Source organism: Sylvia atricapilla, chromosome 1 (assembly GCF_009819655.1).
Source record: "Sylvia atricapilla isolate bSylAtr1 chromosome 1, bSylAtr1.pri, whole genome shotgun sequence".
Classification (NCBI taxonomy): Eukaryota; Metazoa; Chordata; class Aves; order Passeriformes; family Sylviidae; genus Sylvia; species Sylvia atricapilla.
In genome coordinates, this window is record NC_089140.1 from 10,643,006 (window position 1) to 10,670,639 (window position 27,634).

Genomic DNA, 27,634 nt, shown 5'->3' on the forward strand with positions numbered 1-27,634 from the left:
AGCACAGTGAACACTTTGGATGTGTCTGCTCTGCTGGGCAGGGTGGCTGGTCAGATAAATCCCTGCTGCACTGTGCTTTGGTGACCAGCACAGAGCCAGGCTGAAATGCCATGGGCCAGCTTTGGAAAACAAGAAACTTTAGGAGTATTCTGAAATAAGTCTGAATTTGTGGAAAGAAGGGTCGACAGATTTGCCCCTACAGTGACTTCAGGGATGTGTCCCTCCCAGAAGGGAACACAAGACCCTGTCTTGTACAGGTTAAACAGGATAAAAGCATGTCGGGATGAATGCTGAAGAGTCAAAATATGACTTTTAAATATAGACTGTGAGGGATATTGAATCTGAAGGCAGCCCAAGGAGAGATTTGCTTGCCCCCAGAGCTATGTGGCACCCACCACACTGTAGCAGATTTCATTTCAGATCCATGGTTTGAACAGTATTGTTAAGTCCTTTATACAAATAAAAATGCTGAATATGTACTTTATATGAAAACGTTACAAACCTGGGACACCTGTAGATTTTGGAACTGAAATTAACATTGGATATTGAACTTCTTTACCTTTTCTCCCTTCTCCCTGCCTCTTTCTTGGCTGAAATACTGTCTTTGGACAGTATTCCCTAACCTGACAGAATCCATGACCTGATAAATGATGTTCCCTTTAGCATATTATTCTTCTTTTCACTAACCTTAAAAAAAAAAAAAAGAAAAAGAAAAAAAAAGAAAAAAAAGAAAAAAAAGATCATTCTTTCTACTTCTTCCATAATTTTTCATCTGCCAATAGTTTCTAGTGATGTACTGACAAGGTGTCGTAGCAAAGTCAGTTTTCCCATCCATAGATTATCAATATGTGACATTTAATCCAGAAGAAGCAGTGAAGAGAAAACTTGCACTTTGAATCCACAAGAACAGAAAAGAAAGGAACGCATTATTTTTTCTTATCTGCTTTAAGTACCTAAAAATTAAATTTTTTTTTTTATTGAATTGTGGTGTTAGAGCCAGTAATTGTAGGAAGAGTATAAGAATGGTATTTTAAGGTTTATCAGTGAGTGTTTTAATGAAAACTTCATTTTGGTCCATCAAAATGCCTCCCTCCATATATGATTACTGAGGAGAAAAATTTCATCTGTTCAGATAACATAGCACTTTTGCAGTGAGTTTTTATTATTTTTGTAGGTTAATATGAAATGTATTGAAAGCTCATCCTGGGGAGAGGTGCCAAAATACTTTCATTGAACCTATGCTAGAGCAGAGAATGACACTCCAACACGTGTAATCCATTTTGCCATCAGACTAACTTCTAAGTAACCCTGGACTCTCAGCAGGCTTTAATACCCTGAGAGCAAAAAAAGTCTGAGAGAAATAGCTCAAAGCCTACAAACAGGTTTTCTCTAATGTCTGTCTTTGAGGAACGCCTGGGATCAAAATGTGAGTAACTAGTTAAAATTCACTTCAAAACAATTTGCTGGCAGCAAAGTCATACACAGCTTCCTCTGAGAGTTATAAATTACTGTTCCAGGCAAGGAGGAATGAGCAGGACTGGGTCAGATGTCAGGGAAATTCTTTGTGCCACCTACAAACCCAGGCTGCGGACTCCAGCCTGCTCTGGAGTAGCAAAACATTAATATGTTGAAGCCAAAAGTACAAGATTTATCAGTGGGATTAAGATTCTGTGCATGTGGCAATCAAGGAAAGTACAACGCAAACACTTCAAGATTATTATTTTTAATTACTAATTGCTCCTCTTGTCTAAAAATCAGACATGCCCCGCTGAGGCTTTGAAAGTGCAGCTGCTCCCACAGAGCAAAGTTTAGAGATCTGGCAAAGGGCTGTGGCGGGGCTGGGAACTTTCTGAGAAGAAGACTTCTGCCTCTGAAGCCTCCATCAAGCTTGTCACCAGGCAGAGAGGGCCACTAGCTGGGCTCCAGCAATGACAGCTCATCTTTGACAGTGTGCAAAGTGCTGCTTGTTCCCAGGTCAGCAGCTGATCAAAGGCAGTGGCTGGAGGCTGCACGTGGAGAGTGAGATGCTGCATCCATCAGAAACCAGGGGGAACCAGCTGTTCACCCATATCCTAAGGTGTGCATCATTGTATCTTTTATTATTTTGTTAATGAGAAATGTTTTCTCTTAAAGCTAGGCTTTTATCTTTTAAATAGACTTTGTGTGAAAAATACATCAACATCACGGGAACTGCCTATTTGGTGAAAATTCTCTCTCCTGCCATGTTTTAATCAAGAAGTTTATACAAATATAAAGAGAATGTGCTATTCATCATAACTCTCTTTCTTTTATTAATAAAACATGCTGTTATTCATGCGACTTTTGGATTTTGTTACAACTGGGAAATCGAAACCTTCAAGGATGATTTAAGGAAAATGTTGTGGAAGAAGTCAGCAAAATATGAAAACAGAAAATGAACCCCATGAGAGAGAAACAATTTCAATAATGTCAACAGATTTTCAGCCACATTGTGGTTGGTCTGTCTAGAGAGGCTGTGGTTCCTGATGCATCACCAGATATATTCTAATTCAGCTTCTGGAGCTCTGGAGTCCTATGGTCTTTGGCTGAAAAAAATAAATCTTGATCACCAGAAAATGATTCCTGTTGGCCTAAAAAATCTGGGGATTAAAGTTACGAAATTATTCTGAATAATTTTATGGTAGTGCATAGAATATACAATGTTCTCCATTGTAGTATTCTACTCTCAGCATGAACTACGCTTTCTCAGAGTTGTGATTGCTGGATCCCTTTTATTCCTATCTTATAGATATAGAAATAGAAGTTACCAGAGTGATGTGAGTTGCCCCAGATTGGTTAGAGAAGGCAGCTTGCGGGATCATGGTAAGAATTAAACTGTTTGCTACTTATACAGATGCCTTCAGATTTCTCTCCTTAGACTCTAAGAAACTCCCCAGAAGTCTAAAGACTTCCAGAAGTCCCATGAAGATCTTAACTGGACCTGGAGCTGCCTGATAAGTTTTCTAAAACTCAGCTTATAAGTTTTACCTGTAATTCCCACTCAGTGGGAAATTAGACTAAATTAAATCTGAGTGGGTGTAGTTTTCACCTACAGAGATTTTTCCCAATGATGGTTTGATATTTTCCACTCAAAAAGTCTGTGCCTTCTTTAGGTGCAAATCTATAGTAGGTTATGGGCTGTTGGGGTGGAATGGGGGAATGTCCAGGAGCATGTGGTCTCCCTTTCCCTGCTGCAGAGGGCTTTGGAGACACCACCATTCCTTGGGCTGGATTAATCTGGGGACAAGGAGCTTTTCTTGGTGAAATTTTCTACTGCTATTCTGAAAACTTCTCAGGCATGGTCTTTTGCTGATTAATGTAGCCTTTTTATCACATCTGAACATTGCATCCAAATGCAGTGTTTTACAAAGCAGCAAAACCCATAACAAAGCAGAATCAATAAATACAGTGCAATGCCCTTTGGCGATTCAAGCATTCTGTTAAAATTAGAATCTGATTATAGCTGTGGAAACCTGTTTTCCTGAATCCTAACAAACACATTTTGCTTTACATGAAAGCTTTTCAAAGCTGTGGCCAATGCTGGCTCTGAGCAATCCACAGTTTTTCAGCGTATTCTTTCTCTTTTCCTGGATAGACACACACTGCACTGACATATACTTCTAAAAATCTTATTTTCTACTTTAAACTCCCTCTGAAACAACAAAACTCAAATGAGCAAAAGCAGCCAAGCATATCAGAAGGAGAAGGAATTGGGACATTTTTTAATGCATTGTCAAAGGCAAAGAGTTTTCTCATGATGTGTCAGTTCTGACAAAGTTTTAAAATGGAGAGTTAAAAAAGAGAGCTGTCTAGCTCAGCTGAGAGGGAATTCACTGATCCAGGACTTGGGAGACAGAGATTCAAGTTTTTATTTGATTCTAAATGGCCTTGAATGAAAAAGCTTACCCTGAACTTGGCATGGGAGGAAATGAAACAGGGTTTTTCTACCCCTTGTTACTGATGACCAGAAGATATGAGATATGTAAGATGTGATCCCAGTTTCACACAATTATTTTCTTTTAAATTTTGCCTGACAGGTTTTGATTTTTTTTCCAGCCAGTCACTACTTTGAGACCTGAAAACTGTTTATGAAGTGAAGTCGTTATTCACCAGCCAGTTTTAGCAAAACTTCACTAAGAACCTAACTACCCAGGCTGGTGGTGACTAATAACGGAATATAAAACAACAGCAAACTTTTACAGTTTGATTAATTGTAGTGAAAGCTTCAGGACCCCAATGGAGTGAAATGAGAGCCTCTTTTGATAATACCAACGGTATAACCGTGAGTTCTGTCACAGCTCTCCTAAGCATGGAAGGCTTCTCTGGTAGGTTTAGGGGCTAGAACTGACCTTTGGGACTGGCAAAAGGTTTAGCATGACATGTAAGGAATCAGACCTCTCCTTTGGGTTACCAAAAGTGATGGGATTTCCAGACATGTGCACCATATATTTGCAGACTCTGGCACTGCTGCTCTGCCTGAGAGACCACCTGAGCATCAAGATGCAACAGCTGCTGCTGCAGCTTTTCCCTCAGGTGCCTTCAGAAGGGCTCAGGGTTCACAGCAAAGGGCTCGGGCCACTCACTGTCTCCATGCTGGTACCTCTGACAGGAGTTTTTCCTCCCTTTTCCATTCTTTCCCTTCCCTGCAGCCTGGGATGAGCAGAGAGTGAGTAGGAGAGGCTGGGGGAGGAAAAGCTTCTTGCAGCACTGGGGATGGCTCCAACCTGTGCCTGCAGGTCCTGTGTGGGTGTTGTGCATTGGAAGAAGCAGAGGGGCTTCACTCATCCTGAGAGTTTCCTCACCCCTCACAGGCTTTATGTTGCTGTCTCTCACCCACTTCCCCATCACAGCTGAACATCACAGACCCACTCTCCCTCAAACCTTCCCATCCTCACTGTGGTTCTCCTGTCCCAGGATCCCACTGATTCCTCTCAGCCACACTTTCTTCTCCTGAAATCCCTTTGCCCACCCTCCCCAGAAGAAGAATGCTCCCCCACAGTGCCAGCATGGATTTGTTTTAGATGCTGGAAAGAAATCTTTGAACTGTCTGCAGCTCCACTTCCACACTTGGAAAGCCCTGAGCTAAATCAGATCACTGCTCAGACCTGCAGTGCTTGTGGTACCGAGGACCCCTAGAGCTGGGCTGGGCTCTGCTGTCATCTTTGCCCATCCTGACCAGGAGCACACTTCACCTCTGCTCCAGCCATGGGTGAAGTGTGTAAGTGAAGGAGAGAATTAAGAGGGAACTGTCCTCTGACCATGTTTTCCCTGCCAAGCTAACTTGAGTGAAAGCAGTCACACTGAAAGAGCATTTCAGCAACCTGAGAAGATCAAGATAGAAAACAGGGCAATTACATATAAACCTAGTGCCTGCTAACAGGCCTGAGCAGGGACACAAGATCCCTGACAGACCAGACCCCAGTCAGCTGTAGAAAGCTGCTGCATTTCCTCTTTGTTGACTTTGGTAAATTGAGGCTGGGTCAGTGGCACAAGCAGAAGGGTCCATGGCTACCATGGAATGTGACCTCAAAGGAGGCTGATAAAGGGTGCTGTGCTTGTACCTGAACCCAAATATTTTGGATAAACCCAGTTCACTCTTAATGAAGTGAAAGGACAATTTCCTTCCACCTTCTTTAATACTAATTCCCTAGCCTGTGAAGTAATGCAAGAGCCTCTTGCTGTATCTGCAATTTCTGCAGCATCCTTTATATGACAAAGCAATCTGGGCTGACCACAATAATTCATCCAGTTCTAGGATTATTTCTCCTGAGGCAGTATTCAGCACTACAGCCTACAGTGGTGTATGCATTTTTTTACTTTCCTGTTACTTCTGGGCATGGTTCTCTACGATAATTTTGTTCTGAGATCCCCCAAGGTATTGTTCTGCTCAGTCACACGAAAAATAGGAAAATAATGCACCTTCATCCCAGTTCCACAGATGGGCCATTCATCAGCATAAAATCAACTATATAGCCTAGGAGGAAGCTGCTCCATGCACCAAATAGCTACGAATCTCCAAGATGGTTTCCCAAACTGCATCAGGCCAGCAGCTGTGACAGAGGGATGCGATACATGGGAACACTTGTGCAATGGGAACAGAAAAATAGTGTCCAAGTCCAAGGGATGACCCATGGTTATCCTCAGTTTTTGTACTGGGAAGTCTATCACTTTATTAGAACCTGAATTTTCTTCTAGTTCCAGATAGCTAATTTCTTTTCCAGATCACTGAGTTACTTAGGTGGTTCTTCTTGAAGCACTCTTACCATCTACTTACAAGAATAAAATTTGTCCATTTAACCAAACATGGGATTGGCAAAAGGAAGGCAGAGATTTCTTCCCCTTGCACATCCAGAAATGTTCACCAAACCCAATGATTTTGGCAATGATTCTAACCCAGTTACTGCCATAAGCATCCTCATTGTATTTCCATCCTGATAACTCCCTGCAGGACACTGAATGCTGAGCTCTGGGGCTGAGACTTTCACAAAAGTTTTAGGAGCTCATCAGACTCCTTAGAGTGTCTCTGTGTGAATCTGGCCTTCTCCAGCCAGTCTGCTCAGGACATGACTTTCAGGGATCTGCTTTGGGAATGAGGCAACCTGGGTCAGCCCCATCTGAACACAGAGGGCTGAGTTACTGGTGTGAGCAGGACACCTCTTCAGCCTTGGATTTGGGGGTCAACAGAGTGTTTTTTATTCTGAGAATGGAATGTAAAATCCAGCAGTCAGAATCACGAGCAGGGAAAGCACAGGTCTGCCCAGTGAAAGCACACTTGAAATCGAGAGCACAAATGTTTCTTCCTGGCTATTCTTCGGTTCCCCAACTCTGCAAACTGCAGTGCACATCTTCTCCTCATCACATCACCTACCAGGGCAATGATCTGGCTCACGTGGTTGCAAGCGAGCCCTGCTTAGATGAGAGTTCTGTCAAATGTGTGTGCATGAGAGCTTCAGCACAGCTGTAGGTTAATAGACAAGCAGGAGAAAAACCCCATGTGGAGCAGATGCAATGGTGTGTTTCAGACCTAAAGGAAGTGTGGGATAAAATAGGAGCTGGGCTATCAAGGAGTCAATGGCACAAGGCAATACAGCACGTTAGTGAGAGATAGAAAAGCAGCCCAGGGGAGAAGAACTGACACAAGCCCTGGGGCAGATTCTGTTTGTCTCTTTGGTGATCCATGTAGTGAAAAAGAGAGAGCACATCCCTAGAAAAAAGATGGACAATGAGGTAAAGTACTGCCAGGGAAGGAGGAGTGGGGAAGTAGAGGACTTTTTAGCAATTCATTTTGCTTTCCAAGAGACTTAAAAAAAAAAAAACAAAAAAACAAACAAAAAAAAAAAAACAAAAAAAAAAACAAAGAGTCAAGAAGCACTAAATTAGCTAGGATGGTGCTCTAGCAAATCAAGGGCTTGATTGTTCTGTGGTTTGTCCTAGATTTAGGAGAAAGTGCAAAATATGCAACAGATACTAGAGGGTGAGCTGCCCCCAGGGCTCCACCTCAGGAGCCAGAGTGTGTGTGCCAGAGTGGGGAACTGCAGCCCCCTTAGGCCCTGCAGGAAACCCATGTTAATTGATGCTGTGACACTGCCCTTGGGAGAGCTCAGAAATCCAGGCATCCCTGACTCAGGTGCACATGGAGGCAGAAGGCACCAGAAAGGGAGATGTCCCAGGCTCCCTGACCTGCAGCACTGAACTGAAGGAGGGGAAGAAGCTGCATCTGTGAAGGAGCAGAGTTGTGAGGACACTGGGAACATGCTGCCTTTTTGTCAAATAGCTGTGCTACAACCTTGAGGCTGACTTTGAAAAAAGGATGGAAAGGGTCTTGGGAGAGAATGAGCCAGGACAAACCCATATAAAGCATCTGAAACCCCTGTGGCATTTCCCAGTCTCATATTCCTGCAACGCCACTGACCCTGGCTGGTCTCCTCTCCTGCTCTCAGCTGCTCTTGCCTCTTCCCCTTCTCTCTCAGATTCTACCTTCTTCCAAAGCTCTGACTTCACTCCCTGTAAACCTCGTGACCTACAGGCACAAAAAAAGTTAGAAAACCCCTCCCCAGCTCAAAGCAGCCGAGTCCAACTGGATTTTGTCTCTCTTTTAGACCTGCCTAAGGATGTTATCGACAAACAAGTCAGCTTACCTCTGATTCAAGAAGGTAATTTCTTCAAATTAAAGTACAATTTTATCTCTTTGTCCCTAATCTCTTACTTTCTTGCATGAAGCTGGCATGGGTGTGGGCTCCCTGGACCTCTCCTCTGCATTGCAGCTGTCAGATTTTCACACTTGTCACAAACTTGGTACTCTGCTCTATCCAGTAAGAAGTAAGCCAGCTTACATCCTCCCTTAGCAGAACAAAGCTCATAAGAAGGAAATGTGAGGCCTCCCTGAGGGTGCTGGAAAGACACGGTGGATAATAGGAAATTTTTGGAAGGAGATTTGAGAAGTGTATTTTACTCACTCCCTATATTGATAAAGGCTTATCATATTCCTTCTCAAAACCAGGAACCACATGGTGAGACATCGTTTTTAAATGTTAATGCATCTTTGGAGAATAATCAGTAACGTTTGATGGCTTGTGCTAGCTCTAGGAGAGGTTTCTTTGTTGTTTAAGAAATGAAACAGCATTCATCTGGAGTTTCTTGTCATTACTGGATGAAAGAAAGGTTATTTCTTTAGGAAAAAAAAAAAAAAAAGGAAAGAGAAGATCTGAATGATAAACATTATAAAATACTTATCTTCCCAGATGTCTCTGGGATAACGTGAGCTGAAAGGAAATGCTTATCTCACTGAAGGACAGCTTTTGGCAACATGGCTTTCTACACAGTGCTAAATTATTTTCAGAGCACAGGACAAAGGTAGAGGGATCTGTTTAAAAGAGTGAATTATGAGCCAGGTGTAGCATCTCTTCAGGTCCTGTTACTGAATCACTGTGTAACCTTGGCTAAACCACACAGACCTTTCTGCCTCAGCTTCTGCTTGGGAGAATAATTGGTGTAATACCCAACAGGAAAATTATTTTCATGATTATCTACAAGTTTACTGTCTGTGTCATGTACTGTGTGACTATATATTTTTAAACACAGCTGCTTGTATATCTTGTTATCTACAGAAGCATTCCCTCATTAGCTGGGAGATTTATCTGGTCTTTGAAGAAATCCATGAACCAGGCAGGGTTCACCTCCAGGGCTGGGTTCAGCTGGCAGCACGGGCTGTCAGCTGCCCAAAGCACTGACTTCCTCATGCCAAGAAGAGCAGAATCCAGCCTGGACAGCCTTTGGATGCTCTTAAGAACGGACTACATTTTAAAAATAATTACAGATTTTGGTGCTTCCAATTGTGAAGTCAGCTAAGGAGTGCCCCAGGAAACCTGCTTTCTGGAAAACATGAGTGCCTTTAACCAAACATAAGGCCTTTTTAGATATCTCTTTACACACCTATACAGTGGGAGGCCAAAGATCATTGTTGTTTTTCTTTATTCATAAGCACTCCCTTTTTTAATTTTAATTTAAGATGATACTATGTCTTATCATTTTGTTAACGTCAGGAGTTTGTTGATCTGATTTTGAGTTTTAAGCATTTACTTGCTTTTGTTCGTTTTATAAACTATGCTGACACAAGGCAGAAATCATGTCAGACAAGGACCACATTTCCTTCCTGAATAGGTGCATTCTGCTTTCTTGCCCCAGCAAGCTGCTGTTTCACATGTGAAAAAAAAACCATCTAGTCTGGGCAGAATAATACCTAATCATTAATAAATAACTTATACAAATAAGAAAGCACAAAGGAGTGAAACTACCATCTGATGGATTTGCCTGTGAGGAAGTGAGGTCGTTGTGTGACCTTGGATGATTAATTTTACATTCCCATGCCTACGCTTCCTCCTCCATCCATTCTTTTGTGTTGCTTGCCTCACAAGGTAGTCAGGGCAAGGAATATTTCTCATTATGTGTACATTTGGCAGCCAGCACTACGGGCTTTGCAGCACTGTAAAAGACATGTATGAGGAGCAGTAGCTGGGGCAGAGATAAGAGAGTATTTTGTGCCTTGTACATTGGATCATGGGGTGACAGGCATGTGATAACAAGCCACAGATCTCTGGATCCCCTGCCCCTTGCTGGGGGCATCCATGTGGCTAGGCAGGGACAAAGCTGGTGCAGTGGGGAAGCAACAAGGACATGCCTCTGCCATGGCAGGGTAAGGACTGGGACATGCATGTTTGGGGAGTGATGAGGTGCCAGTGCTGGGTCGTGGTGGAGATGGGATTTGTCACCATGGACAATCAGCTTTGCAGGTCTCTTGGTGGCACACACTGGCTCAAGACCTGATCTATCTCATTTGCAGGATCAGCTCTAGAGAAGAAATCCCTGGAAGGTCATGTGTTTCCTTGCATACCATTGGTATGGTTCCAGGGACTCTAAGGGTGACTCCAACAAACCCACCTGCCCTGCAGTGACCATGCAGTATATGTGACATAGGCAGGATGGCTTTGGAAGGACCCTTTCCATAAGGGTCTTGCCATTATTTGCTGCAAGTGCAGGAGATATTTGGAGAGAGTCTGATGAACAATCAACACTACAAATGTGCTGTATCATATATCATATCAGTGCTCTACTTCAGACTCCAGCTATGGCTGGAGTGAAGATTTTAGTTAAAATGCAGCCCTTCTACCCATATGTACTCCGTGAACCCTGAGAAGAGTCTATGCATCTCCAGTTAGAGCACTGATCCTCGGGTCCAGCCTCTGGCTGTGGCTTCAAGGATCTCTTTGATCATGGGGATGCTCTCCAAAACACTTATTTGCGTTTAGGGTTGTATGTACCAAGCAGGAAACGCAGGGATGTATTCCCCAGCAGAGCCACGGAACCCCAGGCGTGGGGAGCTGCCTTGGCCAGCTCTGATTTCCCCCGCACACCTTCCCCCAGCACACGGGACAGAGCACAAGTTACACACACAGACACACACTCCCTAAAGCCTGTCGTGCTTTTGCTCTCGAGCATAAAGGCTTTCCGCCAGCAAAGAGAGCAAGAAGGCTCTTAAACAAAGCAACAGAAAGAGACAAAGCGCACACAAAGCAGGGAAAGGAGCGGGCAGGCGTTTCCTTACAGTCGGTGGTGATCTCGTAGGGGGAGTGGAGGCGCGCGTCCCCGCAGGGAGAGGTGCTCACGTACAGGTGGAACAGGACGTTCTCCCGCAGCCTGTAGCCTCCTTCTTTTAACCGCACGAAGATTGATCGCTCCCAGTCTTCCCGCCGTTTGCTATGATCACAAAAGAGGTTCCAGGTCATTTGTTACATGCCAAATCAGAAACATTTCTATGCTCTCTCTCTGTCTCTCCTTTTCCCCCTCTGCTTGTTTGTTTTTATTAGCACTCGGCATCGTGTGTTTTGCCTAATGACAACAAGGGAAGAGCGATAAGCTTCTTCAGGTGAAGAATGCGTGTGAAGGAGGTCAAAGCTGCCAAAGGGCTTTTGGCTTGCTTACCTAAGATATATTCTAATGATAAAATGTGGATTTTTGAAGGATAACTCTCCTTCCTCACATGCACGGATGCATAAACCCACTGATTTTAAAGTGGTTCTGGTGCATGAAAAAATGAGTTCTCTTAGGCTCTCATGTGAACACATCAGCTCTGCTGATCACAGTGCCTAGGCACGTGTTAGAATCCCATTAACATCAATCACCACAGCTGAGATGTGTGTTCATAAGCTCCACTGAAAAGGACCTCTAACGAGGCACCCAAATTTTATGACCACTGCCAGCTCTCCCTGCTCCCCAGGTGTCGCTTTTTTCCCCCCATTCAACCAGAGCCACCTACAAGCGGTGGCAGGGTCCTCTTGGTCACTTGGCATTTTTGGAAATCAGAAGCCATCTTAAGAAGGGTGGACAAAAACTTGTGCGGGCTTTCCTCAGCTGAGTTGAAAAAAATGCTTATTGAGGTGAAGCTTTTATCTTTGCAGTGGTTCAGCAGCTAGATGGGGATGCAGTGCACAAATTCCATTAGCAACAGCTGCCCGGGAGGCCAAACCCTCCCAGTGCTGCCGTTTGCAGCAGCAGCACAGCATTAAGGCTCTGCTGCTGTGCAGTTCCTCCAATGAGTTCCATTTGGGAAGATATGGGTGATTTCTCTGACAGACAGCTGTCTCTAATATGTGTGTTTGAGAGATGGTCACGCTTAGAATTTTGAAGGTGAAAATGTGATTGGTGAAATTATGATGAGACTCCTTTCCCTCTGATGGCCTGGTCCTTCCCTCAAAAACTCAACAGTCTTTTTTGGAGGAATATCTCTGAACAGAACAGCACCTGCAGGTAATGATTTTCCTGGGATGCTGTTAATAAGGTGGAATCCCACCCGTTTAATTCACTACAGGACAGCCCATTAACCAAGGCCATTTCTGCCTGTCTTTCTGGCTCCTGATAGTGCAAGCAGGGGTGCTTTTTACTCAGCCTTTGAGCGAGTCCTTGGCTTTCATCCAAGCTGCCTCTGCCTGTTTTCTCCCAGTGCAGCCTCTGTGCTATTGAAGCTGTTTGGCTGTCACTCTTCCATGGTTTGGGTGTTTTGTCATTTTTTGATGCCAGGATGCGTTTGCTGTCAGGAGGAATTTACAGGCACATTAGCTCGCCTGTCAGGGACAGGGAGCCACACTGGCTGCCGAGCTGGGGCTGCCACATGCAGCTCCTTCATTTTCTGCTGGCTGTGGTGGAATTTCCCAACTGCACTAATTATATTATCGCCCTGATACAAGCCTCTGAAATAATACAATCTCTGTAAGTCCTGCTGCTTGGACTTTAGAGCAATTGCAGGTAGTTTTAAATAATTCACTGCAAAATCAGCTGGGAGAACACAAAGCTGTGCAGTCCAAATGCCTGCTCTTATTACATTAAATCACACCAGAGTGTGGGGGGGTAGCTAACAGTACTTGGAGACAGTTGCTATGTCGGGTTTGAACAATCATGCTTTGGCCTGGATTTCAGGAGTTCAGCTTCCATCCTGTTGTTTTCACTGGTCATTGTTTTTCACTGATTAACCTTGCTCTCTTACCTGTTCATGAACACCAACAAGGGTCTGTGGCCAGTGTGGCTGCCAGTCTGGGTGATAGACAGCTACCCTAAAAATAGCTGGCAGGGCTGGAGGGCAAGACAGCTTGACTCTCTCCTCCAGTAGGCTGAGGTTCTTCATATCACACAGGGTCCTGACCTGCCTTTGGGATGGTTTTTTAGGATCTGAACTCATCTGAACTGAGGTTCATTCTTGCACTGCGGCTGAAGGCTTCATAACAAAACTCAGTGAGTTTTGTTGGAGAAGAGTTTGGGTTGCAACACCACCTGCCATGGCTTAATAAATTCTTGTGCATGGGATGTTTGGTGTTTATGAAACCTAGGGAGACCCAGAGATCTTTTAAAAATGGCCCAGGTAAAGCATGAGATGCACTTCTGCAAAGTGACCTCTACTCTAGCACCAGTACCTTTGTGCCTTGCCTCTGGGACAGGCGTTTTGAACTGTGAGAGGGAAGATGACTTTGCAGTAGCTCTTCTTTACAATGTCCTTTGCACAGACATACAGTGCACAAAGCAATGGAGAGAGGAGCCCACAGTGAGCCTACAGATCCCATTCATTCAGGGGGTGTCATTAAAGTGCCATTTCTGTATGCTGGCAGTGGCTAAAAGGGCAGAATTCATCCCTAAACCTTTGCCTGTTATGAATTTCTGTGGGAGCTGGGATTTGAAACACATTTAAGAGGAACATTTAAGAATGTGCCAAATTCTAGTCTTTTGCTTAAGTTCATTATTCAGTATAACACATGCCCATGTTTTGAGCTGACTTCAAGAAGATACTTAAGCACGTGCCTACAGTTAAATATATAATAAGCATTTTGATGAAACAAAGTCTGACAAGCAGAGGAGTTGTTTTTAGTATGTAAATGTATGTAGTTTCTAGTACTACATACTATAAGAGAGCATCCTAGAGAAACTAACAGTTGGCTTAGTAGATGGGTGACAAGCAGCTGATTTTCCTGAAAAAATAACTTACCTGGACTGGATTAAGACTATCCCTTGCTTTTCATGTGTAAAATAATTAGTGGTTTGCATCTGACTTGCTGAAAGAGCTTACCTTCTGGTAAAATCATCTCCCTGGCACCTGAAGGGTGCACTACAGCAGCAAGCCTACTACGGTGCTGATTTATTTTAAGGATACTCTATTAACTTTATTTCTCTTTAAAAAAGAAGAGCTGTATTTTCTTTTCTTCCCAATTGGCCAGTTGGTATAAATAATACCAATGAAAATTATGTCAATTTTCCTACTACCGTTGCAACAGAATCAGACTGTCATATTTGTGTGCTTTTTGCTGGGGATTCTTAGAAAAAGCTTCTCAAAAGGTCTTTCTTGTCCTTCTTTTGAACATCAGAAAATTTATGTCTTACTTCTCATCTCTTTCGTGAAAGTCTGGAGAACTGGAGGATTATGGTTGTCATAAAAATGAAATCTGGGAGGGCTAAGGGTTTTAATCAGACTGGTTAGCAGCTGACAGGTTTTAGTTGTGCTTTTAGCTTTTATTTAACTCAAGCTCTAGACAATGAATTGTTGAAAGAAAGTTTCCTTTTGAAGTATTTGTCACTCTTGCTTCTTAGAGAGGATAAAGTTCCCATTCTGGAACACTTTTCCAAGAAAAGTCAGGAACGTCACACCTCTAACATTTAGCAATAAGAAGAGAAAGGGAAAAAAAGTAATTTGCATATTGCTGCAGCATTGACTTGTGGATGGAATTGTTCTGCAGCTTAAATATGTGAAGAAGTTGCTGTATTCACTCTTTAGAGAAATGGAAAAAAAAAAATTCCCCAGTACATGGCAGTTCATCTCACCCCCAACAGAAACCTGAATAGAACCTGCTGAATTCCACCTCAGAGATGCCCATTTCTCTCCACTGCTGATCAAAGGAGCCTTGGGGACATGGGTTACACATAACTGTCAAGAAGTAAATTCATTTCAGTGAATCCCTCTCTCCTGGCCATTAGTTTTATATCCTGGCCCTTGCTCTTAGAAGCCTTCATGCTACACTCAGCCAAGTATGTGCTTTGCTTTGACTGAGATCAATGGTAGTATTTGTAAATTCTGGAAAAGAGGTTCCTTTTCAAAGACAGCATCACAAAGAAAAATATTTCTTGCACTGGAAGTTGCTGGAGTTTGAAATCCAGCTGCAGAGACCACTCTCAGCAGGTGGCTTGGTGGGAGGAAGGTATGTGGAAAATAGGAAATACTCTCCACAGAACAAACTTGCCTGTTCCACAGCGAAGGACGGAAAACTCAAGTTCTTTGAGTCAAGAATGATGCTCTCAAAAGGAAACCATCATTTTTGGTTTCAGTTCATCTGTGACTTTGTACAACAGTTTCCTTGCCTGGGAGAAGAGTTTAATTTGGGCTAGGATAATGCAAATGCATTCCAATAGCTTTGTGTTTCTCCCAAGCCTGAGGAGATGGTGTACAGGTAATCCCAGTGGAGCGGATTTACCATATCTCTCCTAAAAACTCTGTCCTTATAGCCGTGTGGCAGCATCATGTGTTTTCTCTGTGAAAAGGAAACATCTCTCTTTTTCCAGAGAAAAAGGAGTAAATATAATTTCAATGTGCAGAAAATGCATTTTTTATTTCATTTTGAACTCCCCCATTTTGTCATCATATGACAAAGTTCTCAATGATGGCAGAAAACTGTGTAAATTAAAATTGAAGAATATATCATAACACACAGTTTTGCTTCCCCATGGACTTTAAAGAACTAGAATTGGATTTGACAATAAGTCCAACTCTGTCATTCAAAGGTGCTTAGCCTTGACAATCTTGGTTGAGATTTTTATGGTGTGTGCTGGTCAGGCAAGTGGTGGTGCCTGTTCTTGGCTGAACAGAGACTGATTTGAAGTTATTGTCAGCAGAGCTCATGCTGCACTGAGGATTCGCTTAACAAAAGGCTGTTAACATTGATCCAAATAAAATAATAATATGACTGAACATGTTAGGAAGGTGGATCAATACAATAGTTTAAGATACAGTGCTAGCACTTGTTTCCCAAGAGACCATAGCATGATGCAGGACTGCTACACTGCTGAAAACATAATAATTTAATGTAAACTTGAAAGCGATTCAGAATGATATAGAGAGAATATTGCCTTTGATTAACCCTTCAATACTCTTGTCCCCCTTTGTTAGCCAAATCCATGTACTCAATATACTCTTGTATACTCCAGCCTGAAGTGAAAATAGCCATTATTCCTGTTTTTATTGCTTAGGTGCAACAGTATCACAGGTGCTTACAAGAACACACAATCCTGCTTGCATCAACCCTTGTGTTCTGATGCAAAACCTGAAGTCAAAGGAAGTTTTTGCACTGAGTTGAATGGCCTTCAGAAAAAGTTACATGAATATGCACTTGAGAATGGAGGGCAGAAGAATGACATATAGAGGAAGAGTTTGTTTTTCTTCATTTCTTGATTCCTTCTATACAATAAATGCCACCTCAGCTTCACTTCTGTTCAGTTTTCACATCATAGGATAATTCAGGCTGTAAGGATCTTAGTTTGACAGATTGCTCAAGATTCTGTGCACTCAGATTTTGAAAATGTTCAAGACAGGAGGGAGACAGCACAACCCTGAGTGACCTGTCCCACTGCTAGCCTATCCCCAGGGGAAAATTAGTCCTCATACTCAAACTGAGCTTCTTGTTTCAGTGTGTGCCTCTTCCCACTGCACACCTTGGTAAAGATGTCAGCTCTTTTGCTGGCTCTGCCATCCCACCTGCAGCCTGACCAGGTCCAGGTCTGTCAGCACTTCCACACAGCCCAAGTGCTCTGGCCCCTGAGACTCTGGGTAGCCTCTGCTCAGCCTGTGTCAGATGGTTGATGTGTTTCCTTTGGGGCACCCAAAACTGCACAAAGTCGTGTAAATGTGATGTAATGAGCGCTGATTAGTGGTGGATGCACACGTCCCTTGACAGACTCCTCGTACTTCCCAGGATCCTGCTGACCTTCTCTGCTGTTAGGCATGCCACTAGCTAAGGTCCTGTGTCCTGTCTGCCTACAAACCCCATCCCTTTTCAGCAGAGCTGCTCCCCAGCCTGTATTTCTTTCCTTCTTGGTGGAAAGGAGGAAGGTCATTCTTTCCTCCTTGGTGTGGGACTTTGCATTTGTCCTTGCTAAATTTTCTGTCAAAGTTCCTGCTGGGATGACAGACCAGCCCTCAAACATAGCGACTGGTCCTTCCCACATTTTAGTGTCTTTTGCAAAGCTTATAACCAAGTACTAGGTAACCTCTTCCAGATTGCTGATAGACACGATCAGAGACAAGACACCATTCTGAGGTGCCCCACTTATTACCATGTTCCAGGCAGTGTATGTCCCATTAACCAGTTAAAAGGTAACAAGGTGGACTTGGCTCAAGACAGGAACAATAATTCCACTGTAATTATTCTACATGCTATAACATTTTAAAACATCATAAAGAAGGAGTGAGTGATAGCATCTTATATTTTGGCAGGAAGTTTACTGTGTTGTTAACACTCATTGGTTCTCTAGTGAGTCAATGAAGATATTAATGATCAATAAATCACTTATTTGAGATCTTTCAGCAGCAACAAGAAGGAAAATGGCTGCATTAAGCAAAATGACTCCCTTCAAGTCTCTGGTCAGTGAATGATGCTAATAAGCCTGCACGTAAAGATTTGTACAAAATCATCAGGCTTCATAAAGCCCAGCTTTATGAGTCATATCTAATCGCTCCTGAAAGGGAATCAGCTGAAGTAAAGCAGCTCATGGCCAAACCCTTCAGACTATCTCTCATTTTTTTTTTTTTTTTTGTGCAGTGTATTGTTCCTTCATCACCTAAAGGCTCAGAAAAAATGACATAAAGAAACAAATAGTTTAGTTATCTGGAGGATGGATCTATTCCACTGAAGGCCATATAACAGCTCCCCAAAATCAACAAAATTCAGTTACCTTAAGTGTAGCTCCAGCTGTGAGTAGAGGAAGTGAACAAATGCCCTTCTTGCCACAATTTCTGCATGGCAGTCGTTGACTGCAAGCCCTTGGTCATTTATGTATTCCCCATTTATACATTTGGTACCCGATGACAGCACAATAACCTGAGCTTGCCTGATGTCCAAACCTGTAGGAAGAAAAACAAAAGTGCTGTGAAATTGCTGGGGGTGAGTATGGTATGATGATTCTTAAAAGTCCTCACAGCACATGCTTTGATGTGGCAGCCAGACAGCTCTGATGGGATGCTTGTTAAGGTGATGATATGGCCTTTGGAATATGCAGGAATCTCACATCTCTGTATTATTAGAATAATAAGGTCTATATATCAGTCTTGCTGCTAATTCCAAGATAAAAGCTTACCATGAAGTTTACTTGTTAAATCAATAACTACATCATAGCAGAGCATATGCTGTAGGGAAATAATAAAGATCTCCTGCAGTGCTGATAAATGGCCAGGTTTTTATGAGCTGTTGAAGACATTTTCTGGTGGGAACACATACTCCCTGTAATGTTAGGTTTCATTGCTGTTGCACTCTAAGTACTAAATAAAATAGAAGTAACGCTTCTGGGACTGCTCTTTAAAAATCATGAAGAAAATACCCCAACAGATTTGACTTTCAGTCCAGTTTCCTTTTAGCTTCTCCAAGAGCAGCTACATCAGTGCTCTTTTCAGTGTGGTCTCAGGGGTGGAGCATTTATCACTGAGACCCCTTTGTTGCCTCTTCACAAAATGCTGATGGCAATTGAAAGGTGTTCCCTACTTGGTCCAGACAGACACTTTCTAGGAATCAATCCTAATTTATTTGGAATCAGTTGAAAATGCTTAGAGACTTCAACAGGACATGGGTTTCACTCTAAAACATAGCTCATTCAGCCCTGTGGACAATTTCAAAGTAGAATTTAGAATGAACTGAACCCAAAATGAAATTATCTTTTGAAAAGCACATCTCAGGATTCATCTCTCTGAATACCAAAGAACACGGGAGCAGCTCTTAGTAAAAAGAACTTTTTTTGCCTGATAGGTGCTTCCTCTAGAAGTGTCAAAGTAGCCTTTGAGTGTAAGGCTGCATTTGACACAATGGCTATGTGTAGGCAAACACCTGCACAGTACAGCACAGAGGCTCAGACTGTTGGTGTAGCTGTGGCTGTGCCCAGGTGGTGCCACCTGAGATGCCTTTGATGCCCTGCCCAATGTCTGCCTGCTGTCTGGGAAGTCCAGGAGGTTCTCCCCATGCCTCTCACATGGAAATCCATAAAGAGGCTCAGTGAAAACACATGCCCATGTTTAGGCAACTGAATCAAGACCTCAAAGTGCGACAAGTCAGTGATAAAGACAGGTCTGAGACTGCAAATACCCACAGGAGGAATGGAAAGAGTCTTCCTGTGGGCTGTGATGATGCTGTTTCTATGGTATTACTTTAGCTTTAGAAAAGCTTTAGGAATAATTTAATAGAGTCAGCAAAATTTTTTTCCTCTTATGAGGTCTATTGAATAGCAGAAAAACTGAAAAATTGCAGGGATTTTTTTGGTTTGCCATGTTTAGGGCCATGTTCCCTTATAAAATCTATTGATGCTAAATGACAAAAGAGCTGAATGGAGAAGGAAATAACATTTAAAAGAAAAGGATTGGTGTTGCCAATGATTTCTCAGTTAGTAAATACCATCAACAGCCCTTCATAATCTCCAGACAACACTAGGACTAGTAGTGGATGACATACTGTAGCACTGTTGCCATGCTTAATGAATATAATTGCAAATGATATCAAAATTCCTTCATGCCTATATCAATACAAAAGCTACATCAGTCATCCAAAAGGTTTAGTAGTAATGTGGCATTGCAGCATTTTGGCATTTGTAGGAGAGGTGTAAGTATTGTGAAAAATTCATTTAATCACATCTGAGCCCCTGGTTGTGAGAGTCTCATACAGAAGTTGTTAAAAGTACTAGTGACAAAGCACGTGTCAGTGTATGCCTGTGCTGAGAGTTTAATCTCTATTTGTTACTATAGATGTAGTGCTAAAAAAGTGGTTTGGAGTATTTACTGGGAAGACAAAAATGAGCTGGAAATCTTGAAAACCCAAGAAGTGAAGATGGGAACACACTGGAGAAATGGAGAGGAGAAAAAGCCTTTGTGTTTATTCCAGTTTTATTACTAGGTAAAAAGTTGAGGTGGAAAAATTACTCATTCCTTACAAAGAAAAGTGCTTATAGACTGTACATTAAAATTGCTTTGCTTTAGGGTCACTGCTTTTATGAGAAAAATAATAGGTATCTTAGACAGTGACATGTCCATCTAGTTAACAGTGTCTTTCACATGGACTAACATCAAACCTTTCATGGGCTACTGCCTGCCACTGAGATGTCTGAGTCCCACTCAGCATCTCAAAAAGCAGTGTGTATTTTCCTCAACAGTATGTAATATTTTCCTTGGTTAGAAGGTCCATGGAAAGAATCAGCTATTTTTTTTTGTTCTATTTTATTTATTTACCACTGTAGATAGAGCCTTATTTACCTCAGCACAGCAGGAGTACACCAAGAGGCAATTCCCTCCTACAGAAACCCATGAGCCTCTCTGTCTGCCCCTGAGGTCCTCTGTCAATACTCCTTCTCCTAACATTAGCATGCCCCTGGTGTGCCTCCTCCTCTCCCCCTTCACCCCATAGGCAAAGCACCAGGCTCAGAAAATACAGAGCCAACCCCCTGGGTAAGCCATCCTGCTCTCTGGGAACTTCACCTTCCTCACACCCCCCCCAGTCATCCCAGTACACATTGTGATGTCTTCTATTTTTTCAATCATTTTATCCACAAATAAATTTAACTCTTTTTCTCCTCTCAGATGAAGGTAAACTGATAAATGCTTTCAGGATTTTCTGTAAGGTCTGGATTTATTCACAAATGAAACAGAAAGGCACCCAACACCTGCATTCAGATGCAGCAATAATATGAATCCCTCTGATGTTGTTTGCTATCACAACGTCCACCTGCACAGCAATAGCCAGTGTGCTTGGGGTGTTCATCATGGGGTGAATCAACTCCCTATGTTGGCTCTCAGTGATAGGGAGCCCCAGCAGGTGGGCACAGCCTGGGGTGTTTGCCAGTCCTGGCAAGGTGCAGTGTTTGCAGAACATCACTTAGATATTGCCCAGGGCTGGGAGGCAAAGGCTTCCAAGGATTTGCAGAACCAGTCTGAGTGTTAAACATTAAAGATCTCCATGTATTTTCCATTTGCAGTGTCAGAAAATAATCCATGCTCCTCTATGCTCAGAAATACCCAGGAGTTATGTCTCACTGCTGTGGCACTTGGAAACCCAGGTGTACATGACTTATGCATTAGCTCTGAAATATTTACACCTCACTGGGGAGCCAAATGGAGAAAGTGATCTGTGACCAACGTAGCCCTGTTCAGTGCTGCCTGTGAGGGCACCCAGCATGATGAGAAATACTTCCAACAACCTGAGAGCTGTCTGCTGTGTTCAGGAGCATACATGCTAACAGGTTTCCTCTTGCATCCCTTGTTTGGTACATACACAGAGTTGGAGGTTTATCCCCTGTGTAATGTTTGATATTATTGCCAGTGAACACGGGAGGCAACTCTGAGAACAAGACATGATGCCTAGCTGATGAAGGCAGATTTTAGCATTGACTAATCACACTGGCATTTTAGGCAGCATTTCCAGCTCTGCAGCCTAGATATTTGCTTCAGTGCTTCAGAATTAATAGGCACTTTTGTACATTTGTCTATTTTGCATTAAAACCAGTAATTACTAACTCTTGTTATTAATGTTTACTTCCAATTTTATTTTGCTTGCAGAATACTTCAAATTTCTCAAGCCGTTTCTATTAATGAAAGTCGACCTCCCTCATAAACGTTGATTAATTTAACCTCAGACACGCAGCAGATGCAGACTGTGCACATCCTCCAGCCATGCCTAGGAAAGCTATGGCTTTGTGAGTGGCAGAATCCAACTGAACAGTAAGTGGCACCACCAGCCTCGTGGCACCTGCCCTGCTTGGGGTCATGCAGCAGGGTTTGACCCAGGACAAAGATTGCTCCCCACAAGACTCATGTTCTTACTGAGGGGAGCCAATCTCAGGTGAAAGATCCAGGGATGTAACTGCATCCAGGCTATTTGACAAATAAGGAGAAATGGGCTACATTATTGTGACCTTAACTCCTGACCCCACTGATTATCAGAGTTCATGAGGCATTTCCTACCCTCGCTGCCTTCTGCAAAGTAATGTTTGAGGAGACATTAGGTTAAAAGTTACTAGCGAACGATTTATAACAGGCACCTGCATTAAGTTTCTATTATTTGACTAAAGACTTCTAATAGTTTTCAATTTGAAAAGGAAATGGAGCAAGGGAAAGGAAATTGGGAAGCTGTGTCAGCATAGTGGCTGGGTGCTGGCTAACATCCTGTTGCTGAGGACAGCTGAGAGAGCAGGGAGGGAATTCACTACATTTTGTCATGACAAATCCTGTCAATCAATTAGTTGCATTATAAAACCAAAAAGTACACATAAATGACATTGCCTTTGATCCAGGGAGGTAACAATCCTTTCTGGTGCCCTGCTGAAAGCCTGAGCCCATCCTGGGTCTAGAGGCAGGAACTCCTCTCACAGCCAGGCAGGGGGAACCTCGAATCCCCAGTGTTCATTTTTTGCCTGTCAGTGATGGTGCAGACTTTCATGTCATAGCTGAGCTATTGAAAAGAAACTGGGTTTATTATAAGCCATTTTCAGTTTGCTGACACCAGTAGGGAGATTCATTTCAGATGTTCTGGATAGCCAGAGTTTAGATGTCCAGAGCTGAGCTAATTGCTGTAGAATCTCTTTATAGTCAAAGGAGAGGAATTCTCCTAGGAGGTGATTCATCTGGCCTAGTTTAGATATTTGCTTTTTGATAGTCTACATTACATCTCAGTATTGCCAACTTCTCTTCATGAACTCTGAAGACCTATAGAGAGCCAGAAGAAGTAAACCTTTCTACACTGTGGAGAGATGCTCTTAAGAAGATTCCTCCTCTAAGCAGCAAATACTGATCAGAATTCCCCAAATCATAAGAGAGCAAGCAGAACAAATCTAGGGCCTTTACATTTTTTCCCTTGTGTTTAAACTTCTCCAGATAACTATTTTCAGCTTCCCCCCCCACAAATAAGGATAGTTGTGTCAATGTTAGTATATTCAAGGATGGTCATTTTGCCTTGAGCTGAACTATTACACACAGAAAGCAAACAGGGCTATTTTCCCCATGTGACCTCCCAAAACACCAGGCCTGCAGCCACAGAGCTTGTAACAGAAACAATTCAGAAAGATGTTGATGGAAGAGAGAGTAAGCAAGCAAAAAATATGAAGGTTTGCTCAGCAGATGAGCTGGATGTGGAGAACTGGCTGACATCTTATGGACTATGGTTATGAGCTGGCTTTTAAGTCAGTTGTAGCAATAAACATAAAATACCTACACCGATCTGCTTGGTGACACAGCTCTACCAATGAAACAAGTGAGTTTTGGCTAGTCTAGTCAATGCTTCCACTAATTTTAAAAGTTACTCTTCTAGTGGGCTATGATCATTAGGACCTTCCATAAGAATGAGTTTGTAGCCTTGCATGTTTTTGTGTTGGAGAAGGAAAATCAAAATCATGAGGTAATTGCAAAAGGTGTAGACTGGTACCTTCAATCAGCAAACTGAATCACACTGGCTGTGTATCAGAGAACTGTGAAATTCAGTGAGCCTAATTCACACAGAACAGGATGGAGTTTACAACTACTAATGCCAGAATGCAACTGGAATCACACTTTGGTTTCTCAGCAGCTGGCACAACATGTAAAGAAGCACCAGTCAGTATGCAAGTGACTATTGCACTGCATGTTTTAGATCCTGCTAGTGGTAGTAAAATCTATCTTCTTTTTTAGCATGACACCGTGAAGACAGCTCACTGCTCAAAATATATATTCATTTTAAATTAGAAAAAAATAATCAGAAAAATCAGGTTTGATTAATTAAGAAAACCCACACCTCTTTTATTGGGTGGGAGACAACTTACACAAAATGCATTGCAGTAAAAAGGAAAGCCAGAAATAATGATAGTGTAACATCAGCCCTTCTGAATAATTCATGGGATACAATTTCATGTTATTTTAAATGGTGCTGCTTGTCTCTCTGATAAGCAATAATTTTATGCTCTTTCTTTACCTTTTTTAACAAATCAGTCAAAAAGGATTGTCTATTGTTATCTGAAAAAAGTGTATTTGGAATAATTTTCAAGGCAGCTTAATTGAGCTCTGATCACAGAGGAGGGTTGGTTTTTGGGTTTTGTTTTTTTTTTTTTAATACACTACTCACAGCTGAATAAGTTCAGGTTTCCATTTCAGGTTTATTTAGGGAAGGCAAATTTCTTGATGTTACACAGAACTGACAAGTCCTGCATTATTTTCTCTTATCTTCTTCCCTGGCAGCCCTATCACATTCTTAGAATGGCTTTAATTTTGTAATAAGAGATAGTCAAGACATGAAAGGGCAGTGATGCTGGAAAAGCTGCCTGCAGGGATGTGCTGTGGGCACAGTCCTGCACCCCACTGTCCCAAGGCAGATCCTTGAACCTGTGCAAAGCCCTGTGGGCGCTGCTGCCTGCCACCCCAGGAGTGGGCAAAGTCCCACAGAAAATACTGCCAAAGAGGCAAAGAGTTCTTCTCCCCATCTTCTCTCTCTCTCAAAAAAAGAACAAAACAGGAAAAGGATACATTTCTCTGGAAATTGAAACCATTGCCCATGAATATTAGTGCTCACATGAGGGGTAGGTCTGTGGTTAGAAGGGAGGGATGTGTTTACCCAGGTCCATCAGTCCATTTCCCCCACAAATTGGTGATGCATCAACAAGCCCCTCTATTCTGAGGCTTCAAGAGGAGTGAAATCAAGATGCAAGTGCAAGGAGGGAGCTGAGGATTGAGGGGCTGGTGTGTGGCATGGTGTACCCTGCCCTTCAGTTTTGGTGCAGGATATGCACTCCTGACACAGGGAGCTCCACTGTCCCCAGCTCTGCATGGAGAACAAAACCACGCTCATGACTAAAAAAAATAAATAAAAATGTGTAGCCACAAGAGAAGAACTGTGCACAGCAGGAATGATTAATAGTATGCATATATCAATTCACAGTCTGCATTTATCTGCCAGCCATAAAGACTGCTGCAGCTCTTTTTTTTCCTCCCCATTTTCTATTGTACTTGTAGTAGCAATTGTGGTAATTTCAGTGACAAACAGGAATCTGGTAGTTGAGTGAGCACCCTGGCTGTAACCCCTAGCTCACATGGATGTCCCAAAGAACACCCCTGAGGTGGCTGGGAGCAGCTGATGTGAAGTAGCTGCACTAAAATATGGGAAGAAAGAAGCAAGTTGAGGGCTTAGGAAACAGAACAGCAAAAGTCTGAACAAAAGGCAGACACAGAGCTAGCAAATAATAGGAACAAAGAAGTGGTTAGCAGTGAGGTTACAGATGTTTAGGGGTATAAATGGAACAGTCTTTGAAACACTGGAGTTGCACAGGGATTTCCTTTCCTTACATCAAAAAGAGGGTTATGTGTAACTGAACACATTGTATTTCTGTGGAAAGAGAGAGTGTAGAGGGGGGCCTCTGAGAGCCTCATATTTTCTTCCCTTATTAATGCGTCGAGTAATCCTCCCTCTGACTGCGCTGCCTAGGGAAAGCAATTCTTTGCAGAGCTCTTCATCTTCATCAGTGAAGGAGCAGGACAGAGTCACAGTCCTCTCTACCCTGATCTCTGACCCTGCTGTGCTGGAAGCAAGAGCCAGGGTATTGTCTGAGAGTGGCTGTGGCTCTCCTTTCACAGCCAGGCACAGTCAAGTTTGCCCAAATCCACGGGGGTGGTGAGGAGTAGGAGAGGGCACTTGTAACTAAGTTCCAAATTCAGTTCCTCCAAAACAAAAATCCCTTTCTGACACAAGCCCATTTTGTACTGTTTGATCACGTCATTGGATGCCCGAGAAAGGATTCTTGTGCTAATCAATTTTGCAAGATATTTTTGTGCAGGCCTTTCCATTAAACCTCACTCAAAAGGTGGATTTCCAGTCTGGAAATTAATGGTGAGAGGGTTGTCCAAGTGGATGGGAATCGAACAACAAAGACCAGACTGCTGGGGGCTGCAGAGAAGAGTGACTTAGCAAAAGAGTACAAAAATTGAATATGCAAACTATGAACATGGTGTGTGTTTTTCTGAGTATTTGAAAGGTACAGCCCCCAAAGAGAGAAGGGGGCAGAGAGAGAGAGAATTTAGAGCAGCAGAACTGAGGTCCTGAGATGACTTCAAAGAAAATAAAAGTCAGGCTGAATAACTGGTGAAAATTATTAACAATGAAATCCATTAGGCTAGAATGGTCTCCCAAGGTACTGTTGAAAGCCCCATTGTTAATTGATTAATTTAAAACTAGACTGGAAAGAGCACTTGGGAACAATCTTATGCTTGCAGGGAAATGTACTGGACAACTTAGTGGTCTCTCCCAGTTCTAATTTCTATGGTCCATTTCTTCCCTCCCCTCAATGGACCAAAAGGATGAAATCCCATCAGCTTTGCTTCTGAGGAGCGTGGAAGGAGCTAGTGCTGTGTTTGTGAGCACCAGTGCCCTTTACCTTCCCTTCCTTTCCTCAACATGGGCTTTGGAAATGCAGAGAGGGAGGAAGGTCAGACAGCCCAGGCCTCTGCATGCTTCACCCCCATACCACAAACTTGAGGATTTTTTTTTTTTTAAATCTAAATTCATAGTGGCAGAATCAAAGTTATTTGAGGGTTTTTCCTTTCATGTGAATTTAAATACTGTTTTTCTCCTCAGGAATAGAACTTGCACATAATTCTTCACTTTAAAGCAGAACTGAACTGCACTTTCCTGCCATGTCCTGACTGCAGATATCTGTGCTTCTCTAATAAGTGTTGTGCCACTGCTATCTGAGAGTTAAGTAAATCGACAGTTTCAGACACTAGTAAGATTCTAAATTGCAGTGAGAAAGAATGAAATCCTGAACATGAATTTTGGCACTTAAGTGCAGGAGGAACTTAATTTAAAGTGGGATTTTTTTTTTATTTTTTTTTTTTTTAATTCTTTGGTGCATTTGCATCTAAAAAGATCTTTCTATGTGTTTTACTAGGTGGGTAAAGTGAAAGCAATGGTTGCCAAGCCTTTATTCACCAAAGAAATTTCTTTTTTTAGGGTGAGATGCACTCTTGGTATTGACATTGGGACAGCTTCCAGTTTGCCTTATCACAGAGCAGAATGAAAGTCTGACCTTGCCAACTCTTAGCTTGACACACTTAGGAAATAGAAGTGCCTATTTTTAATTTCCATGCTTTATGCTAATTATTATACCCATCCTTATACCCAATGCAATTATATGTGACACAGAGCCAGGGCCTTGTCTGCATCCAGGCTTTGAGAGGTGTTTCAACCAGAAAAATACTTTGAGCAGCAGGAATGGGAAACTAAATCCAGAGACAGTAAATGTTCAGGGAGGTAAAAAGGCTCAGTGTCTGAGAAGAGATGGGAACAGCAGTGGGCACAGTGGGGAGCTGAAGCTGCTCAGAAGCCAGCAG

The 27,634-nt window shown here is 42.6% G+C and overlaps 1 protein-coding gene across 1 annotated transcript in view; it reads right to left on the minus strand.

Annotated features, from left to right (window-relative positions):
• The window catches only part of ADARB2 (adenosine deaminase RNA specific B2 (inactive)), a 105,569-nt gene that overhangs the window by 22,772 nt on the left and 55,163 nt on the right, over nucleotides 1-27,634 (minus strand). Inside the window, exons 5-6 of the mRNA XM_066332756.1 lie at nucleotides 17,995-18,163; nucleotides 11,120-11,271 (exon numbers count right to left, since the gene is read on the minus strand). Of these exons, the coding sequence (XP_066188853.1) occupies nucleotides 11,120-11,271; nucleotides 17,995-18,163 (321 nt within the window). The remainder of the gene's footprint in view (nucleotides 1-11,119; nucleotides 11,272-17,994; nucleotides 18,164-27,634) is intronic.